This window comes from Nyctereutes procyonoides, unplaced genomic scaffold, assembly GCF_905146905.1.
Source record: "Nyctereutes procyonoides isolate TBG_1078 unplaced genomic scaffold, NYPRO_anot_genome, whole genome shotgun sequence".
Taxonomy (NCBI): domain Eukaryota; kingdom Metazoa; phylum Chordata; class Mammalia; order Carnivora; family Canidae; genus Nyctereutes; species Nyctereutes procyonoides.
The window spans coordinates 12,496,010-12,515,497 of NW_026575145.1; the positions used below are offsets into that span (position 1 = coordinate 12,496,010).

The 19,488-nt window shown below is 38.1% G+C and overlaps 1 protein-coding gene across 3 annotated transcripts in view; it reads right to left on the reverse strand.

The window, feature by feature from the left end:
* Positions 1-710: 710 nt before the first annotated feature.
* Positions 711-19,488, reverse strand: part of LOC129499433 (signal recognition particle subunit SRP54) — a 62,990-nt gene continuing 44,212 nt past the window's right edge. The window contains exons 1-6 of one of the 3 annotated variants that reach the window (XM_055309140.1): positions 18,056-18,211; positions 17,837-17,960; positions 11,759-11,932; positions 5,218-5,284; positions 3,865-3,962; positions 711-1,968 (exon numbers count right to left, since the gene is read on the reverse strand). In XM_055309140.1, coding sequence (XP_055165115.1) covers positions 1,762-1,968; positions 3,865-3,962; positions 5,218-5,284; positions 11,759-11,932; positions 17,837-17,932 — 642 coding nt within the window. In that variant the 5' untranslated portion in view covers positions 17,933-17,960; positions 18,056-18,211 and the 3' untranslated portion in view covers positions 711-1,761. The other 2 variants (XM_055309139.1, XM_055309141.1) reach the window with 2 other exon arrangements.

A 19,488-nucleotide genomic window follows, 5' to 3' on the forward strand; every position in this document is an offset into this window, starting at 1 on the left:
ATTTAAGGCACAGTGAATAACTATATAAACATTACAAACTGGCCACTGTTGGACAATTAAAGGAAGTAAAATTTAAGAAACAAAATTTTCATAATCTTCCTTCTACTATAATCAGAAAAGTTTCTAGGTAAACTTTCAGATCTAGGGAGAAAGGATTCAGATCTTTAGATATGCATGCCTTCACTGGATAACCCAATAAATATCTGAGTTGGAAGTCCTATCTCAAGTTAAAAACAAATTAGAGGGAAGAGGTCAGGTTAGCATGTTTTAAACTATAATTTATGGTGACATTAATTACATAATCTGAAGATTAATCCCTTAAAAGTACTAAAGAGTTTATAGCCATGACCAAAAAATTACCATCACATACCATGAACTACTGTACCACAAATCCATGTAACTGAAGATTGCAAATGAAAAATTATGTTTCCTAAATCCTTCAGATTTCAGTTGAAGAACTTAGCCAGATGTTCATGTTCACTGATAATAGATTTCATAATAGGTCCACTGTACCTATAAGTTTCTTTGAAGCCATATTTTATATAAAAATATTTAAGACTGACAGCTTAATGTTGTTTAGAACAACCTTTAATCTCTGAAAGCTCTAAATCTGTGATTAGGCTTTTAAGAGCAGCATTTCTGAAATATTTCATACATTCTTCCTTACCCACATTTAGTTATAAATTAAAGTCATAAGTCATACAGATCTCTCAAGATTATAATAAGCATATATTTAGGAATATTTTCAAAGTTAGTTTCATATTATACTTTTGTAAGCTTTGCTCATAGCACAGTGGGCTCTAGAGGCCAAACCTGGGTTAAGTAAACTGTCCTGTTAAGTACTGTTGCTACTTCAAAGAAGGGAATGACTGGAAACTTCACTATGCTACCCTGGGCCTTGTACAGTATTCAATAGTATGCCCCTGAAGGATCAAATCTTCATCTGTCCCTCACCCCACCCACCTCCCTCCCAACTGCTGACCCACAAGAAGTGTTCAAGTTCCACTGAGTGACAAAATCAGGATGCCATGTGGATAATCACTAGGTATTACCACTTGAATACAAATACATTAATAAATACATCCTATAACTAGTGTTTTTAACATGTTCAAAGCTAGTTATTTAATTTGCATAACTGCTGGAAAAAAAAAAGGGTAAGAAACCTGCATTAAAAAATGGAACCCCCCCCCAAAAATAAAGAATTGGTGTTATTATAAACTCAATTACCTTTTCATGAAATATTTTCAAGGAAAGAAAAATCAAAGTGCTTTTATCTTGCTCCTTTTATTATACACTCAGTGAACCATCCTTAGTATGAAATTAATGGTTAGATATATAAATGTAAGACAACATGAGAAATCTGGGGGGGGGGGAATCCTCATTTTAATCTGAAACTAGGAAAATCAGCTCCAATTAGTCTTAATCAGTAATTTTAACTATTTTTTTCTTACAAACACAACAGACAAGCTTGATAATTTAACTCTTATTTTTGGCAATTAGGGCTCTACAATGTCCTTAGTTTTTTTAAAGAACATTCTAAAACCAAAGCACTAATTTGATACACAGTAAAAGCATAGTACAAATAATCAAATTTCAGATCTGGCTTTTGCTAGATAGAGCCTAAGAATGAAGAAACATTTTTGCCTTTCCAGATAACTTAATAATTTAAAATATAAATAACTGTATTAAGTCCCACTGAATAAAGAATGTGAAAGTTCCTGGTATTACAAAAACCCTAGAATTTGAAGTTTGATAGTCATTCTACGGTGGGACAGAGACTGGGTTTTGTTTGCTTTCCATAATTACTTCACAGTCTCCCTCCATTTCAAAATTGAGATTCACAAATGAACTGGATACCATTGTTTCTGGTTGATCTGTCTGGACAATGGGATCAGCCTGCAGTTTATTCTGCTTATATTGTCTTTCTGCTTCCTCAGGCATCCTGTTTTCCTCTTCTTCTTCTTCTTCCTAAAATAATCAAGAATAGTTGAAATATAAATGCCCAAAAGGAACAGTATCTGTTCCCCACTTCAACTGCTTGTGCCTTTTTTTTCTAAACTAAAACATCAGTGTCACGTCCAATTCAGTTGGTCTAATTAAGACAAGACATACATCCCCACCCTGTTCCCAAACTGAAATGGAAACTATGACATATTAAGGAAAGTTATTTTTAAAGCATGGTACAGTACTACTTAGATGGGTCCTGAATTAACTTTGACAAAGGCTGTAGCTTTTCAGATTAATTCTAATCTAAAAAAAAATAGCTAAATACTATATCACTTCAATTATAGAGTATCAGCCTATTCAGTGGAATAGGGTGGTCTATTCACTAACTGATATAGTTAATGTTCCCCTAAGCAGCTAGTATATAGGTAAGGCAGTTGCTGCCCTCGAGTTTACAACCTAGGAGGGAAGTTATAACACCTAAAAAAGAATATGAAGACAGAAAGGAATAAGTACTAGAGACTTAGAATAAATAATTTCTAGTTCCAGGGAAGCCTGGGTGACTCAGAGGTTGAGTGTCTGCCTTCAACTCAGGGTGTGATCCAAGGGTCTGGGATCAAGTCCCGCATCAGGCTCCCTGCAAGGAGCCTGCTTCTCCCTCTATGTCTCTGCTTCTCTCTCTCTCTCTCTCTCTCTCTCTCTCATAAATAAATAAAAATATTTTTTAAAAAATTTCTAGTTCCAGAACTACTAAATTCATGGAGGAAATGGCAACTGTATTGGTCGATGCAGTCTGAGTAGTTAGAGAGTAAGTAACCTGTCAAGAAGATTAATTTAGAGCTTGCTTGAGAGAAAACAAGAAAGACATTTAGGAGCCTGTTACAATAGTCCAAATGAGGTAATGAGGCTCTAAACAAGGCTGGTAGTGTTAAAAAGCACTCATTTGCTCATAAAACATTTTTGAAACCATATAACAAATACAAAGTCAGCTGCCTTTTCCAGATTCACATCAGCCACTCCCCAGTTGCACTCCACTCCAGTGACAAAGTACCACTCCTACCACTTTTCCAAATATGCAACTTATCCTCAAGCCTCTACATTTTAGCTAAGGTAGCTAAATGTAGTTTTAGCTACATTTGCTTGAAGGAGAATAATAAGAGATGCTAATATTTATTTCATGTTCACCAATATACATTGGGTACTTTCTAAACATTTTATATATCAACTCATTTAATCCTTAGAGCAACCCTGAAAATGGATGCCACACTTTTCCTCATTATAAAGATGAAGGTTAAGTATCTTGCCCAATGATTACAAAATTAGAAGTGGTAGAGTCAAAATTTGAATTCAGACCTTTTGGTTCTTCAGCCTATGCCCTTAAGAGCTAAACTTTTCTCACTCTTTAAGGCTAAATTCATTTCACCCCCACCCTAAGCCCTCATTACATTTGCAGACAAAATTGCCTCACCAATTTGTGCCTTACCAGCTGGCCCTCTTACACATTTCTAGTACTCATAATTCTCTGTGCATCAAACCCTCCACTTCTCATATATCTAGTCTACGTGTTCTAAGTAGAGACTGTCCTATTTCCTCATCTGAAAATTGGAATAATAATTCAAAGAGAGATGTATGAAGATTTAAATAAGATAACATGTATACAGCACCTTCCATAACACCTAGCACAATGAAATCTAGCTTAGTTTCACACAAAGATCCTAGGGAAATTTCAGTGTTAAAAAATAAATATATAAATTAAAACATCTAACTTGATAAATAAATAACTCTAGAATGAAATGCCTACCCTAAGGGAGCTCTCTTTTGGGCAGCTAGAGAGCATGTATATACATATATGCTCATTGCACAACCCACGAAGTCCCCAGTAAACCTAACTGAATAAAAAAATGTAAAAAGGAGACATACCTCCTTCTTCATCCGGTAATACTCATCAATGGCATATTGGTATTTTGGGGTGCTAATGCCCAAAACAGATGCAATCTTCTCTCCAAGAAAGTCACACACTAAAGATACAAAAGTTAAATGCCTTATACAATTCCATAAACATTTCTTGAGCACTTTCTATGTGCAAGGCACTGCAAGAATAGAAAAGTTGCAGTCCCTGCCCTCAGAGAGATTATGAACATTCAATACATCTCTTCTGTATGTTTTCCTTGATATCCTCAAGAGGCACTAGGGGTTCCTTCTGGGTTCCCTAACAATACTCTGTTCATACCTCTAATTATACATGTATCACCGTGTATTATAATTATCTATTAATACCTATTTTTTTCAAGAAAAACATATACTCTTAGAGGTCATCAATGGGCTATAGGGAAGGGAATGGCTTGTACTATAACATTCACTAAGTGCTGGCCACATGCCAGGCACTGTGAAAGGTTAGATTCATTCAGAGAGGCTGACAAAGCAGATCCACAATGTAATCCAGGTCTGAATGTAAAGCTCATGTTCTCTTCATTACACCACACTATCTAGTAATATTGAGTGCTTGGTAAATGTGTCTTGAATGAATTATTATTCAAAATTACCTCTACTAAAGAGCAGAAAATGCTAGAAGCTATCAGGGAGTTTAAATTGGAAACAGAGGAAAGCCTTATAATTTAAAATCTATATTTAAAGTTAGCATGAGTAAGTCATAAGTTGATAATTCATTTCCTTCAAATATGACTTAGTTACAGATCAACTTAAGATATGAAATATTAATAAAATTAAAATATAAATGAATTACATAACTACAGGCTCTAGAATAAATAGTCAAACAGAAAAAGAACAGTATCAGTAGGGAAACCACCCAACAAAATAGCTAATAGAAAAGGTTCAAAAACATAAAAATTAGGGGCAGCCCCGGTGGCGCAGCGGTTTAGCGCCGCCTGCAGCCCAGGGCGTGATCCTGGAGACCATGGATCCAGTCCCATGTCAGGCTCTCTGCATGGAGCCTGCTTCTCCCTCTGCCTGTGTCTCTGCTTCTCTCTCTGTGTGTGTGTCTCTCTATGAATAAATAAAAATCTTAAAAAAAAAGGTTCAAAAACATAAAAATTAATATAAAATAAATTAATAAAGCCATTTCTCAGTTCTTAAACCCCACAACTTGAAGCTGAAGAATGTTTTAAAGTTAGATTAACATCTTCCAATGCTAGAGAACAGAGTGACTAACTCCTTATTGTTTCTCCTTCACTTTGGAAACACTCCATTTGGCAAAGTTCCTGTTCTTAGAGCATATTATAATAGTCATGCAATATTCAAACAGAAAAGTCATACCTGAAAGGGTTGATGTGGCAGCTCGAAGCATATAAAACCATAAGTAGGGGCCCCAGGTAAGTTTTGTCTGCAACGAGAAGTCAGGTTAGGAACATTCATACCTAAACTCATTCTATGTGCTTAGGCCAGAATGAAGTAGTTCAAATATTTGGCTGGCACATAGAATATTCCATAGATAATACTATATACTACAATCCAAATAAGAATGTAAGAACTCGATATAAAATATTCCATAAATATATTTTATATTTGCCCACATAACTACCACCACCTTATTCCCGTGGAATAACCAAGGAAAGCAGCCACCATTAAAATGGAGTTAGTAAGTCATAATCTTGATTATTTATGGGAACTGACAATCTAGGATCTCTTCTCTGGTCTTGCTTTTCTGTCTTCATTGTTCATAAGCACAATATCAGAATATGCAGTAAATAGAAAGGGACCTTAAGATATCATATAGTACAGGGGTGCTGGGTGGCTCAGTTGGTTAAGCATCTGCCTTTGGCTCAGGTCATGGTTTTGGGGTCCTGGGATCGAGCCCCGAGTCAAGCTTCCTGCTCATGGGGTAATATGCTTCTCCCTTTCCCTCTAAACCTATTCTCTACTTGTGCATGTTCTCTCCCTGTCTCAAATAAATAAGATCTTAGAAAAAAACAAATCATACAGTACAATATACTTATGGTATAGTAAGGAAATTGAGGTTCAGAGAAAGTAAGCAGGATTAAGTAAGAGCCCATAAAATGAACTTTCAATAATGGGAAAATAAGTAGCCAATAAGTTGCAAGGTGAGTTCTTTGTTTAAGAATTAAAAAGGGCCTAGACTGTATAACCCAAGACAAGCTCAGTGTATATATAGTAAAGCAAGACCAATGGCAGAAGGCAATCTATGATGCACAACTCCACTGTTAATCTTGGTCCTGTAATTCCCATAGAATACTTCTGTGAAGCTTGCACACAGATGACAGTTTGTTTCTGTGGATGAAATCAGTAATATAAGCATGCTCCATCAGTTAAATGACAATTATTATTAATAGTATTATTATCTTAATATTGCTTTCAGGAAGGAGAAAAACAATCAGATTACATAATCTTCTTAGCTTACATATTATGTTCATGATTATAGGGTATTAAAACAGCAAACACAAGACTATCTATAAGCCTGGGTAGATGGGCTAAAGAGAAAAGGGAGTAACACATAAAATTCTTCCCATGAAAAGTAAGGATGCGAATTTCTGTGATCATATTCTTGAAAAGACAGAAGTCAGTTAGCTCCTTAATCTCTATTTACACAAGAATGAGTGTCCAAGCAAACAAATACATTCAACTAAGAAAATCCTGTATATTTATGACTCCTTCAATCAAACCTACTATATCTTCTATATTCAGAGCTGGAAGTATGTATCTTATGTGGTGATAAGAGTTATTTTAGGGATTCCATTTAAGATACTCTCATCTTACTGAGATGATGTTTACCTTATAGTTTAACAGCAAATGGGACAGTGCAGTAATATACGGAATGGAACCAGTTTCTGTAACACATGATAATGACAGGGCCAAGAAATTACTTATAAAAGGACTAAACAGGCCTTTTAAGGGAGAGCATATATTTCTCAGTGGACCAATTCTCCTGGGTTTGTTTCTAGACAGAACAATTGCTAATATCCATGCAGTGACTACTAACAAATCAAACCTGCTTCAGAACTGAGTAACTGGATAAAGATCCCTGAATAACAATCATTATCACACACAATTACACAGAATGAATGTAATGTATAGGGCTCATTGTTTAGACACTGTTCTTACTGAATCAAAAGGACAGATGACTCAAGAGTCTACATTGGAACCTTGCCACTACTGTGGCAAACCCTATCACTATTACCACCAACACTCCAATAATAAGAGAGATGGACTAGATCTTGGTCTTTAAGACTTCCAGTTTATGGTGCAAACTCAAGCTGATTCATTTTTTTCCTCCAAAAATTTAAGTATCAATCTCTTCCTGAATAATTAAGTACCCACCTCTTCCTTAATAAGAGCTATTCAGACTTGCTATCTTTTTTGTTTTTAAATAACTTACTTTTAGACCATAAAAGTATTGCTTTTTTGTAGAACACTTAGAAAACTGAGCAAAGTATAAGGAAAATCTAAGTCACCCATTTTCCACCACCTTGATATAATTATCACTAACATTTTAGTATATTTTCCCAGTCTTTTCCTGAGCATGTATGTTTTTACAACATTGTTGTACTTTCTCTATCCTGCTGTTTTTACCATTTACAATATTGGTATTTACCCAAAAGAAATTAGGATCTCAAAGAGATATTTCCTCTCCCATCTTCACTGTAGCATTATTCACAATAGCCAGGATGTAGAAACAACCTAAATGTCCATTGATGAATGAATGCATGAAGAAAATGTGGCATATATATATATATATATATATATGTATAAAATGGAAAATTCAGTCTTAGAAAAAGGAATCCTACTGTAGGCAACAACGTAGATGAACCTTGAGGATATTATGCTAATAAAATAAGCCAGTTAAAGAAAGACAAATACTGCACAACAGAACATCAATCAGTATTTCTGATCCTGGCCACAAGCCACCTATCACTGAGACTAAGTTTCATGTGAGTGCAGTTGACAGTTGGGAGCTTCCTTCTTCCTCAGCCTCCATTTATGTAATGGAGGCTCTACCAGGGGCATGGTGCCACTGAGGATACTGGGGCAGTTCACTGAGGCAGTGAAAAAAGTCAAAAAGATCTAAGGCTACTGCTCCCCACCTCCACCAAGTACTCAGCACCTAAAGTTGGGCTGTTGCGCAGGAACACAACACTGTTCCCATTCTTAACTTCAGATCTCTAAGAGATTTTGTCCAGGAGGAAAAGTAAGCCACAAAACAGCTCCTAATCTCTTCCCAAATGAACTGACTTCATTTGCAACAGACCTGGAAAAATCCAAGCCCAAAGGGTGCTCTCAAAATCAGTGGAGACTGTGGTGAAAGGTAATTGAGAGGAAGTTCTTAGATTCTATGAAGATGCAGGCTAAACTATAGGATAGCTAGTTTGTAGCAAAGAACAGGAGGTGGGGAGGAGACAGACTATACTAAAATAATACAGCTGTCACTAAACAAAAAAGCAAATAACAAGATGGGGGGCGGGGAGAGAAGGCAAGGGTAATACCCAGAGTTGCAATATAGTGTCTAAAATCCACAAAAAAATTAAGAGATATACAAAGAAACAGAAGTATGTTCTACACACAGGAAGAAAAGCAGGCAACAGAAACTACCCATGAGTGACTAGATGTTGGATTTAACAGAAGAAACCTCAAAGTAACTTTTATAAGTATGTTCAAAGAACTAAGGAAACCATAATTAAGAAATAAAGGAAGGTATAACAACGTTTCATTGAACAGAGAATACCAAAAGAGATAAAAATTATTAGGAGAGGGATGCCTGGGTGGGTCAATCAGTTAAGCATCTGACTCTTGATTTCAGCTCAGTTCCTGAGATGGAGCCCCACATTGTTGGGCTCCACACTCAGTGAGGAGTCTGTTTCTCTCGCTCTCCCTCTCCCCCTAAAATAAATAAGTAAATCTTTAAAAAAAAGTATTAAAAAGAACCAAATGGAAATTCTCAAGTTGAAAAGTGCAATAACCGAAATGAAAAATTCAGGAGAGGCTCAGCTGAACAAAAACTGACAGAAATGAAGAGACCACTCAATAATAGCTGGAGACTTTGATACCCCATTTTCAATAATAAATAGGGCAACTGGGATCCCTGGGTGGCGCAGAGGTTTGGCGCCTGCCTTTGGCCCAGGGCGCGATCCTGGAGACCCGGGATCGAGTCCCACATCAGGCTCCCGGTGCATGGAGTCTGCTTCTCCCTCTGCCTGTGTCTCTGCCTCTCTCTCTCTCTCTGTGTGACTATCATAAATAAATAAATAATTAATTAAAAAAAAAAAACTTAAAAATAAATAAATAAATAAATAAATAGGGCAACTAGTTAGATCAACAGGAAATAGAAGACTTGAAAAATCCTATGAACCAGTAGACCTAACACATCTATAGAACACATGACCTAACAAAAACAGAATCTGCATTTTTCTCAAATAGAACATTTTCCAAGAGAGACCGCATACTAGGCCATAAAACAAACTTCAATAGATTTAAAAGGACAAAAATAATACAAGTATGTTCTCCAACAACATGAGGTGAAATTAGAAATCAAGAACAGGGGCACCTGGGTGGTTCAGTGGTTGAGCATCTGCCTTCGGCTCAGGGTGTGATCCCACTCCAGGGATCGAGTCCCGCATGGGGCTCCCTGTGAGGAGCCTACTTCTCCCTCCGCCTATGTCGCTGCCTCTCTGTGTCTCTCATGAATAAATAAATAAAATCTTAAAAAGAAAAAAAAAGAAATCAAATCCCCACTCAGGGATCCCTCTACCAAACATTTAAATAATACTGGGCAGTCTGGGTGGCTCAGCGGTTTAGCACCACCTTTGGCCCAAGGTGTGATCACTTGTGATCACTTACAAAAGATCACTTGTTATAGGATTTCATTGTACGAAATGTCCATAATAGGGAAATCTATAGACTGTGATTATCAGGAGTTAGAGAAATGAAGGATAAGGAACGATAACTAAAAGGTACTGAGTTTCTTTTTGAGGTGATTCAAATGTACTAAAACTGGCTATGGTAATGGTTGTGCACATCTATGAATATAGTAAAAGCCACATCACTGTAACTTTAAATCAGTGAATTGTATATGCTATCTGAACTGTATCTCAATCAAGTTTTTTTTTTAAAAAGAGTAATCCTTAGTCAAGTAGTAAGGATGCATTTTTTTCTATACAATGCCTTTATTTTTTTAAGATCTTATTTATTTACTATTTATTTGAGAGAGAGAAAGAGAGAGTGCATGTGAGTGGGGGGAGGAGCAGAGAGAGAGAGGACAAGCAGACTCTGCACTGAATGTGGAGCCCAACACAGGGCTCAATCCCATGACCCTGACACATCATGACCTAAGCCGAAACCAAGAGTCAGATGCCCAACTGAGCCACCAGGCGCCCCACTGTGAAATGCTTTTATTATCATTTTCCATGTAATAGAGAGTAACTACTGGGACAATGAATTTTAAAAACAGACAGGTAGACACAAATGTATACAAATAAGAATTAACCATTAGAAAGTAATTTAAAACAAAAATACTTATTCCAATAATTCTCCCAGTGCATAAAACACCTCTGTAATACTCTGTATGCATTTGGAAATGTCATCAGAGTATACTGCATGGCCCTTTGAATATATTCTATAGTAGAGACTCTGGATCTGATATTTTTTAATAACCAAAATCTATCAAAAGCCAAATCTGATGAAATACTAGTAATAACCTTTTAAAATCAAACACAAATTAATTATTCTCTATCCTGGTACCCTGGTTTATTTTCCTCATAGCACTTTTCAGTCTGTTAATTATCCTATGTTGCCTGTTTGCCCACTAGCATATAAGAGCAAAAATTTATGTTGCCCATTGCTGTATCATCAGTGCCTAAAACAGTACCTATTAGAAAGTCAGTAAATATTGATCAACTAAATTCTCAAAAGATTACTTAGGGCAACACTCCTTTTTAAGAATGTAGAACTAGTCAGGACGCCTGGGTGGCTCAGCGGTTGAGTGTCTGCCTTAGGCTCAGGGCGTGATCCCAGGATCCGGGATTGAGTCCCACATCAGGCTGCTTTTTTTTTTTTTTTTTTTTTTTAATTTTTATTTATTTATGCTAGGCACACAGTGAGAGAGAGAGAGGCAGAGACACAGGCAGAGGGAGAAGCAGGCTCCATGCACCGGGAGCCCGACGTGGGATTCGATCCCGGATCTCCAGGATCGCGCCCCGGGCCAAAGCCAGGCGCCAAACCACTGCGCCACCCAGGGATCCCCCACATCAGGCTTCTTGCATGGAACCTGCTTCTCCCTCTGCCTGTGTCTCTTGTGAATAAATAAATAAAATCCTTAAAAAAAAAAAAAGAATGTGTAGCTAGTCCTATAATTTTAGAGTTTTACCATGTATAACAAATTCTTAAATTTAGCTAATAATGGACATAAGGAACTGTACACTATCTTCCGATCAAAACTTGAGGCAATATAAAAAAGAACTGACAAATTCTGAGTTTTAGGTGGAAACTACTATGGTAGCATAGTCCTTAATTCAGAGAGACTAGAATTCACTCTGTTTAGTAAGATAAAGCTTTAAAAAAACCTAGCCACATGGACAAAGAAATCTGACACTCAGCTATTTTAGACTGAAATTTTAGACTCTGAAATCCAGAAATCTTTCCATCCATATTTGTAAAAATACTATTTTCTACCAAAATCAATGCATAATTTTAAAATCAAAATATTGTTGATTTATACCTCAAAAGACCCCTTCCATTCAATATTCAAGGAGAAATAAATCAATTTAAAAAACAATTGCCAGTGCCTTCTTAGAGCAGTAAGCAGCGTGTCAGTCTCATAAAAAACTATTGACAAAAGCATCAAACCTACCGGATCAACAGTAGGCAAAACATCTTTCTTCTCTGGGCCATCAACTTCATCTTCATCTGTGCTGTATTCTTCCATTGTTTCACCACTAACAAAGTGGATAACTCTCCTCGGGACTTTCTTCTTCTTTCCTATGACTCCCAGTTCTACATTTTCAAAGCCTCTTTCACTATTCATCTAATGTCAATAATGAGATAATGAGTTTCAAGTGAGGTTAATTTTCTTTCGTATGGCAAAAAAAAGTATTGGTTGCTTTATTTTAGGGACTAAAGAAACATAAACCATTCCTTAAACTTTTTCTTTTTTAAAAAAAGATATACACACATAAGAGTATCAATAACATAAATGTAGAGCTCAATGAATAATAAAGCAAACATCTGCATACTCACTACTGAGGGTAAAAAATAAAATTTAACCCATTAAACTGTTTTGAAGTCAACAGCTAAGAAATCAAGCATCATACTTCAAGTCATAGCAATTCTGGTGGTATATAATGTGTGAAGATACTCAGGACATCAATCATTTTAAAAAATAATGCTAATTACAGATTGTGTAATATCAAAGGAAAATCATACAGATGCACAAATACATATATTAGAGACATAAGGTAACATGTTATGATAGGGAACTCTCCTAAATCTTTGGATTTGGGCTTAGCTATGTGTGGACTAAACAAAACCAGTTCAACTTAACTTTGCATCTCTCCTTCTCTCAAAACAGGAGTTCCAAAATAAAATCACTTTTAAGCCCACATGGTACCAAAATAAGCAAACTATATAGGTAAAGTAGACCCTGTGGAGAAAGTATCCTCAATGAAGACATTCAAACTGAAAAAATGTTTTAAAGCACTGTGCAGTCCAAATAAAACTCATTTGTAGATCAAATGTAGAAAGCAAGCCATAAGTGTTCTATCTCTGAACTTTCAGATTTCTTAGTCAATAATGCATAGGTGGCAACAGAATTTTCCTGATACTTAAAAGATTTTACAAGTTTTAGTACAATAATCTATGAATTCTAATTACATCCAAATTTCATTCCTAGGGAAACACTAATTTTACCTCACATATATACCCATGTTCCCAACTCAGGGTAAATGCATACTGTGGGAGAGGACAAAGAGCTTCTCACTGTCATCTTGCCTCAAGTTTAAACTCCTAAGAAAGTCTTTATTTCACCTCCTTATTAGAATACTTCAAAAAGGCACAGTACAATTGTGAAGAAAATTCCGGCAAGTATTACTCCTAGAGATAGGTACTCAGGCAGAGGAGGAAGTACAGGTAAGGGAGTAGTCAAGGGGATCTGTTATTCCTTTTTGTATTTTGTTGTTTTTTGCTGAGAATATGTTCATCTATTACTGATATAACTTTAAAACTAAACCAAAGTGATACAGGACTATAAGACTGCCACGATTGGAGTTCACATTGATGGGATTCTCTAGGATGGTCCAGAGTTCAAAAATTTCGTCCTCTATAAGGATTCTTACATTTGTAGATATGACCAAACAACTTAAACCCACGAATGTTGTTCAACCAATAAGAAAGTTCTTTGAGCTGCTGTTGCAAAGATAGAATTATACTGATAAAGACAGCGTAACTAGAATTGCCCAGTTATGCAAATATAAGTAACTTCATTTTTGTATTATATCCCCTTAAACTTCTAAGTTCCATCTTAGAAAATATATATGACTCTTTGTTCTTCACTTCCCTAAGGTAAGTTTAGTCATTCAGGTATATCCAACCTAAAAAACACACACATTGCTCCATGACACATGAGGACATGACTGACAGCAACTATAACTGCTGTATAGAGAACTGAGATCATAAAAACCTCAACAGCATGGGCTACCAATGGATTAACCTGAAAAAAAAAAAAAAAGCCACAATTCTCCCTTGCCTGCCTTGAGGGTTCACATACATCCTGGCCTTTATTAAAGGAAGACCAGCCCATTTACAATGTCCGCAAACAAAATGGACAACAAATGGTCCATCAAGTTCACCTGATCCCTAAGCATGGTGAGCCATTCCTACCCAATCTCACTTTTCCCCTTTGAATAAAATTTGGTTTATGGTTGTTCTGACATCAACATTTCCTTTTGAACCATTACCTAGCTCTATGGATCCCTTTACAAGCAAGAGAAAGTCAAAGCAGTTGAAGTAGATCTCCAGTCGTCACACTATCTGGATGGATCTAATGCCAAAGCAACAGTTCTAGTCAGTGAATAGAGCTGAGACCTTTCAAGGTTCATCACTATGACCACCCCCATTAGAGCAGGAAGCAGCTTCTTGCTACTACTTCTAGTGATTTTTCACTGGCTCAATTTTTCCTTTCTTAAGCAAAGGCAAAGGAGAAAGGCTGTCTATCATGGGCTCAACTACTTTACCATCCTTAGACAACTTTAAAGAGTCAAAACATTTCAGCTGGGTCCTAACAATTGGTATAAACTTAGCTACTATTTCCATTAACTCTGACTCTTGGCTATATTATTTCCAATTTTTTTTAAAACCTACAAAGGTGGGATCCCTGGGTGGCGCAGCGGTTTGGCGCCTGCCTTCGGCCCAGGGCACGATCCTGGAGACCCGGGATCGAATCCCACGTCGGGCTCCCGGTGCATGGAGCCTGCTTCTCCCTCTGCCTGTGTCTCTGCCTCTGCCTCTCTCTCTCTCTCTCTCTCTCTCTGTGACTATCATAAATAAATAAAAGTTAAAAAAAAATTAAAAAAAAAATAAAACCTACAAAGGTGAAATATTCATATTTTTCATTCCAATGCCAAAGTTAGTTAAGTTTAAACAAAACTTTGAGTAATCGTCTCTTCACATAATACAGAATTTAAATTGGTATTTTATTTGCTCTAGTAACATTTTGTATAAAGATTTTTTTAAAAAGATTTTATTTATTTATCCATGAGAGACACAGAGAGAGAGGTAGAGACACAGGCAGAGGGAAAAGCAGGTTCCATGTAGGGAGCCTGATGTGGGACTCGATCCCGGGACTCCAGGATCAGGCCCTGGGCTGAAGGCAGACGCTCAACAGCTGAGCCACCCAAGGATCCCATATAAAGATTTTTATTAAAGAGACTTTTACTTAAGAGCTTTCTTTTAAAAATTTAATATTAATTTTTAATACAGTAAAACCCAAGTTTTAGGTTTATCCTCTTAAACAGGAATAAGCAAACTTTTTCTTAGAAAAAGGAAAAGCCAGATGGTAAATATTCTAGACTTTGAAGGCCCTACAGCTTCTTTCACAACTACTCAACTATGTGAAAGCAGCCATGGGCAATATATAATAAATAGGTATAGCTGTGTTCAAATAAAACTTTATATAAACAAGTGGCTGGTGGGCCATAGTCTATAGTTCTGTCAACCCCTAATCTTAAGGAACCAGGCTAGCAAGTAAAAAAATCTGTGAAAGGCAATCTATGGCATGTGATTCCAACCTCTACTTAGGGAATAAGAAGGGACGAACAGTGAAGGGAGGCACTGATGGATAAAACCAACCAGAAAATTAATTTCGTAAAAAATTTCCGACTATTATAAATTAAAATTATTCTCTGGACTTTTGAAAATGTTTTTTTACAGATAAACAATAAAATTCTTAGTAAGAAAAATTTCATTGTCAATATTACAAATTTCATTTTAACAAATTCCAAAGATCTAAAAAAAGTTCCTAACACAAGGAAATTAATATGCGCATTGTCAATTCACATTTTATCAAATTTTACGGTTAATCACCAGACTGAAATATGTTTATCTGGTTCCTCAAGGCCTGATTTCAATGGCAATCTTCTTTTTATATAGTTTCATAGCACCAAGAACTTCTTTAAAACATGTACTACACATCATGGATTTTATTCTGTATCACCTTCCCCAACTAGGTAGTTGGCAGCATAGGCATAGTGTGTATCCTTCACTGCTATAACCTATAGTTCCTGGTACATCATAAGTTCTTGGTAGCAGAGCTGCTATATAAATGAGTACTTACATTTTAACTACTTCAGTAATACTGAGGCTCAGATTTGGATTAAAAGTCTAGTCAGGGAATTTTCCTGATAAAATGTCACAACAGGTGCTGAATAGCCTGGTTTGAGGTGAAATTCTAAACAGAGCCAAGCTCCTATTTCTTACTCCTTTCCCTACACTGCACTTGGAATTTCTCAGTTCTGACAAACCGATGAAGGACAGCAGGCTCTCCCTCCATCGAAGTCCCCGCCTCACTGGCCTTTTCTCTTACTGTTCTCAAAAGCATTGGTCTGGGGTCCCAGAGATGTTTCTGCTTCAGGAATGTGAGTGAGACAGCAAAAAGGGAAAGTTAGAAAATAGTCTATATAGTAAGAACCCATTTGTGTTTAATACAAAAGAAGAGATTATATATGCATAGGAAACCCGAGAATAATTACAACACAAACTTCCCATGAATATGAGATACTGGTGATGGGAGTATTCCTGTGACATTCTACTTTCTCTTCAACAGCTTCCTTTACTGTTTAGATAGTTTTTCAACCAAGAATATGAAAATAACCTAATATCACTAAAACAGAGCTCTCTTCAAATAATATTTAGCTGGTAAATCAATACAGGTATGTTTGCTTTGCTATTAGAGCCATTCAAACCTTGAAACAGTGGTTGAAAACAATTACAGTAACAGAATGAAAAATCAAACGGAAAATACACCCAGCACTTAAAGGTCCATACGTACCTATCAGCAACAGGTCTCAACTGAAAATGAAAAGTGGCTCTCTAATCAATTAGTGTTGCCACTGAATTCCTTCTTGCTGGTTACTTTTTTCCTTAAGCAGTAGAAAAACAAAAAATCCTTATAAAAACTAGCACATGGAAAAAGTTTTTGTTCATGCAACTGCATCTTATACTACAACAGCTCTACTCACATTCAGGCACTATTGCCTTAGGAATCTATAGTTTGGGGCGAATGTCTTACTAACATTCTGGTGGTCTCAAAAATGAAGTGAATACAAAAGCTTCATTTTCACTGAATGTGGAAAGGCTTCTACATAGGAACAACTCAAGTTTTTTTTTGTTTGTTTTGTTTTTTTTTTTAAAACTCAAGTTTTTAATGGCCCAAATTGTATACTCCTGAGCTGGTTTCAGCTAAAGCAATTACTTCATTAGTTTTACTTGGCCAAAGATCCTCCACTATTACTTTAGACTACCAAATGCAAAACAAAGTAAACCTCCAAACGTTACCTAACCCTCTAAACTTATGTGGTCCAACGCAGCAACCACAAGCCACAAGTGGCTAATGCGCCCTTGAAATGAGGATAGTTCAAACTGAGATGCGCAGGTGTAACACACACAGGATTTCTAAGACTTGTACCAAAGAGACTGTAAAATACCTCATTGTTAAATTTCACATTAATTACGTATTGAAGATTTTGTTAAATATTAACACACAATAAACATCCATTTTTTTCCTATTTTTTAAAATTTTGTATTTAAAAATCAATTTGCCCACATATAGTATCAAAAAAGTTAAATCTTATTTTTAAAAATACGGCTACTCGAAAATGTACAATTTACAGTGTGACTCCCATCACGTTTCTGTTGGGCAGCTCCGAGCCTTTGCTACCTCGCGGGTGAAATGGGGATAACGCCCACATCATGCAGAAGTTATGAGGATTAAGTGAAATAAAGCCTGTAAACGCTCAGCACATAGTTGCTATCAGCTAACCAAAGGGCACAAGGCAAGTCAGGCGCTTGCACCCCGAGAGGCTGAGAAGTGTCTGAAGCCGCCGTCACCTGGGGGGACACGCCTTCCTTCTCCCGCTCGCAGACCCGAAGCCGGAATAGCTGCCGGGAAGCCCCCCGGTCTGCGGCGCCGAAAGCGGAGGGCTGGCTGGCCAGGGCCGCCCGGCTGTGGGGAGGCGTCGGCTTCCCGCAAGCCGGTGTCTCAGGGCAGAGGTGGGGCTGCCGCGAGATGGAACCCCGAAACGCACCTTCGGCTGGCGGCCTGCTCGGAGGAAGGCCGGGCAGGCCAAGAGGGCAGCCGGCGGACGAGGCAGAGAGGAGGAGCCTGGGCTCTCCTAGCGCCAGCCCCCGCGCCGCCGCCTCCCGCCGCGGCCCCACTTACCTGCCGACCCGATTCCCCGAACGTCGCGGCAGCCGCAGCTCCCGAAGCTGCTACCGCTTCTCCTCCTTCCGCACGGCTCACCGACTCGGGATCCATCGTTGTCGCCGCCACAGGGCTGCTGGCGCTAGCGAGACAGAACGTAATGGCCGATACGCCCATTTCCCTCCTCCGCCTCCCCACCCGGGTGCGGCCGAAGCGGCCGTCACAGACGGGACTTACCGGCAGCGCCCACCTCGCGCCGCGCCCGGCCACGCCACGGCAGGAGCGGGGCTGCTCTGGTGGGTGGGGCCGGCCTGAGGGGCGGGGCCGGCAGGCGCCTCGCCCCTCACTCGGCCGACCGAGGCCTGGGAGGCGCGACGACCGGCTCGCGTGGGGCGGGACGAGGGCCGGCCGGCTCCAGCGCCGCTTCCGGCCCAGCCCACGTCCGCAGCTCCCAGAGCCGCCGCCTGGCACCGCCGGTGACGTCAGGCCTCGTACCTGCACCTGGAGCTTGGCTTTGGCGGGATCCGGGCGCAGCCGGCCACCCGCTGCGTTTTGGGCGGACGCTCTCCCAGACCTTGGTTTCTGCACTTAGAAATCAAGCAGCCTCGTGGTGTGCTTCAGAGGCTTGTGAAAATATATTTTAAGGTGTAAGGCTCTGCTGCATATTCCCTTCCTAACATGGATGACAGTCTAGCCGAAAATACCCTTGAAATAGGAGCCTCCAAGTTAAATTTTGTTTACACTTCTCTGAAATACTTTATAACTGTAGAAAAAGTTAAGTGAGATCTGAAGGAGAACAAAGGGCACCAGCAAGGGTCCATTTTGGCAAATGTGAGAAATATTTTATGTTTTAGGGCCGTGTGTGTGTGTAAGGGGTATGCCAGACTTTGCCCATTTTTCCCTGTGTTCATCCAAATTAAAGTCACGATTGCAGTGATTACAGTATTACTTAAACTAGTTGGAGCATTTCCAGGTACATGTTCTTTTATTGTAGTTGTAGTACGAAAGTTTTCACACAGGTTATTGTGAATTGTAGAAATGAAAAATAAAATACATTATTCTGGCCACAGGGAGCCTTTTATGAAACTTTAAATTACATTTTTATGCCAATCAAAATTCAGAAATACTCCCCAAAGCTACGGCCTTGTAGATTTGTTTTTCTAGATGGCACCAACAGGTCCAACACCCCTGCAACCTTAAATATTCCTTTCTCTCCTGTGCAAGAATTATTTTTTCCTTCTTCTCTGTTAATGTCTTTATAGACTATCTTGCATATAACTATGACCCAAAAAACCAAAAACCTTTTAAAGACAAAAGTTGATTATTTGAAAACCATCAACATTTTAGTAGTTGGTTGGAAATTCATAATCCACATTCTGGTAAAAAAAAAAAAATCAAGTTGGCTTGTTGTTAAGGTAAGCAGGTTTTAGTAATATGACCTGATGCTGCCTGGTAGGACTAGCAGGGATTGAGACAGTCCCAAACAACAAAAATAAATTCTGCAATAAATTGAAAAGGAAAATAAAGAGCCAGTTGTTAAAGACCTTATGCTTTGGTTTTCGTAAACAAGGACAGTTCTACATTACTTGTATTCAAAATCCCTTTCCTCTTATAGACATCAACAATATTAAAAATTGTGGACTGTTTATAAATGCATGATTTTATTTTGC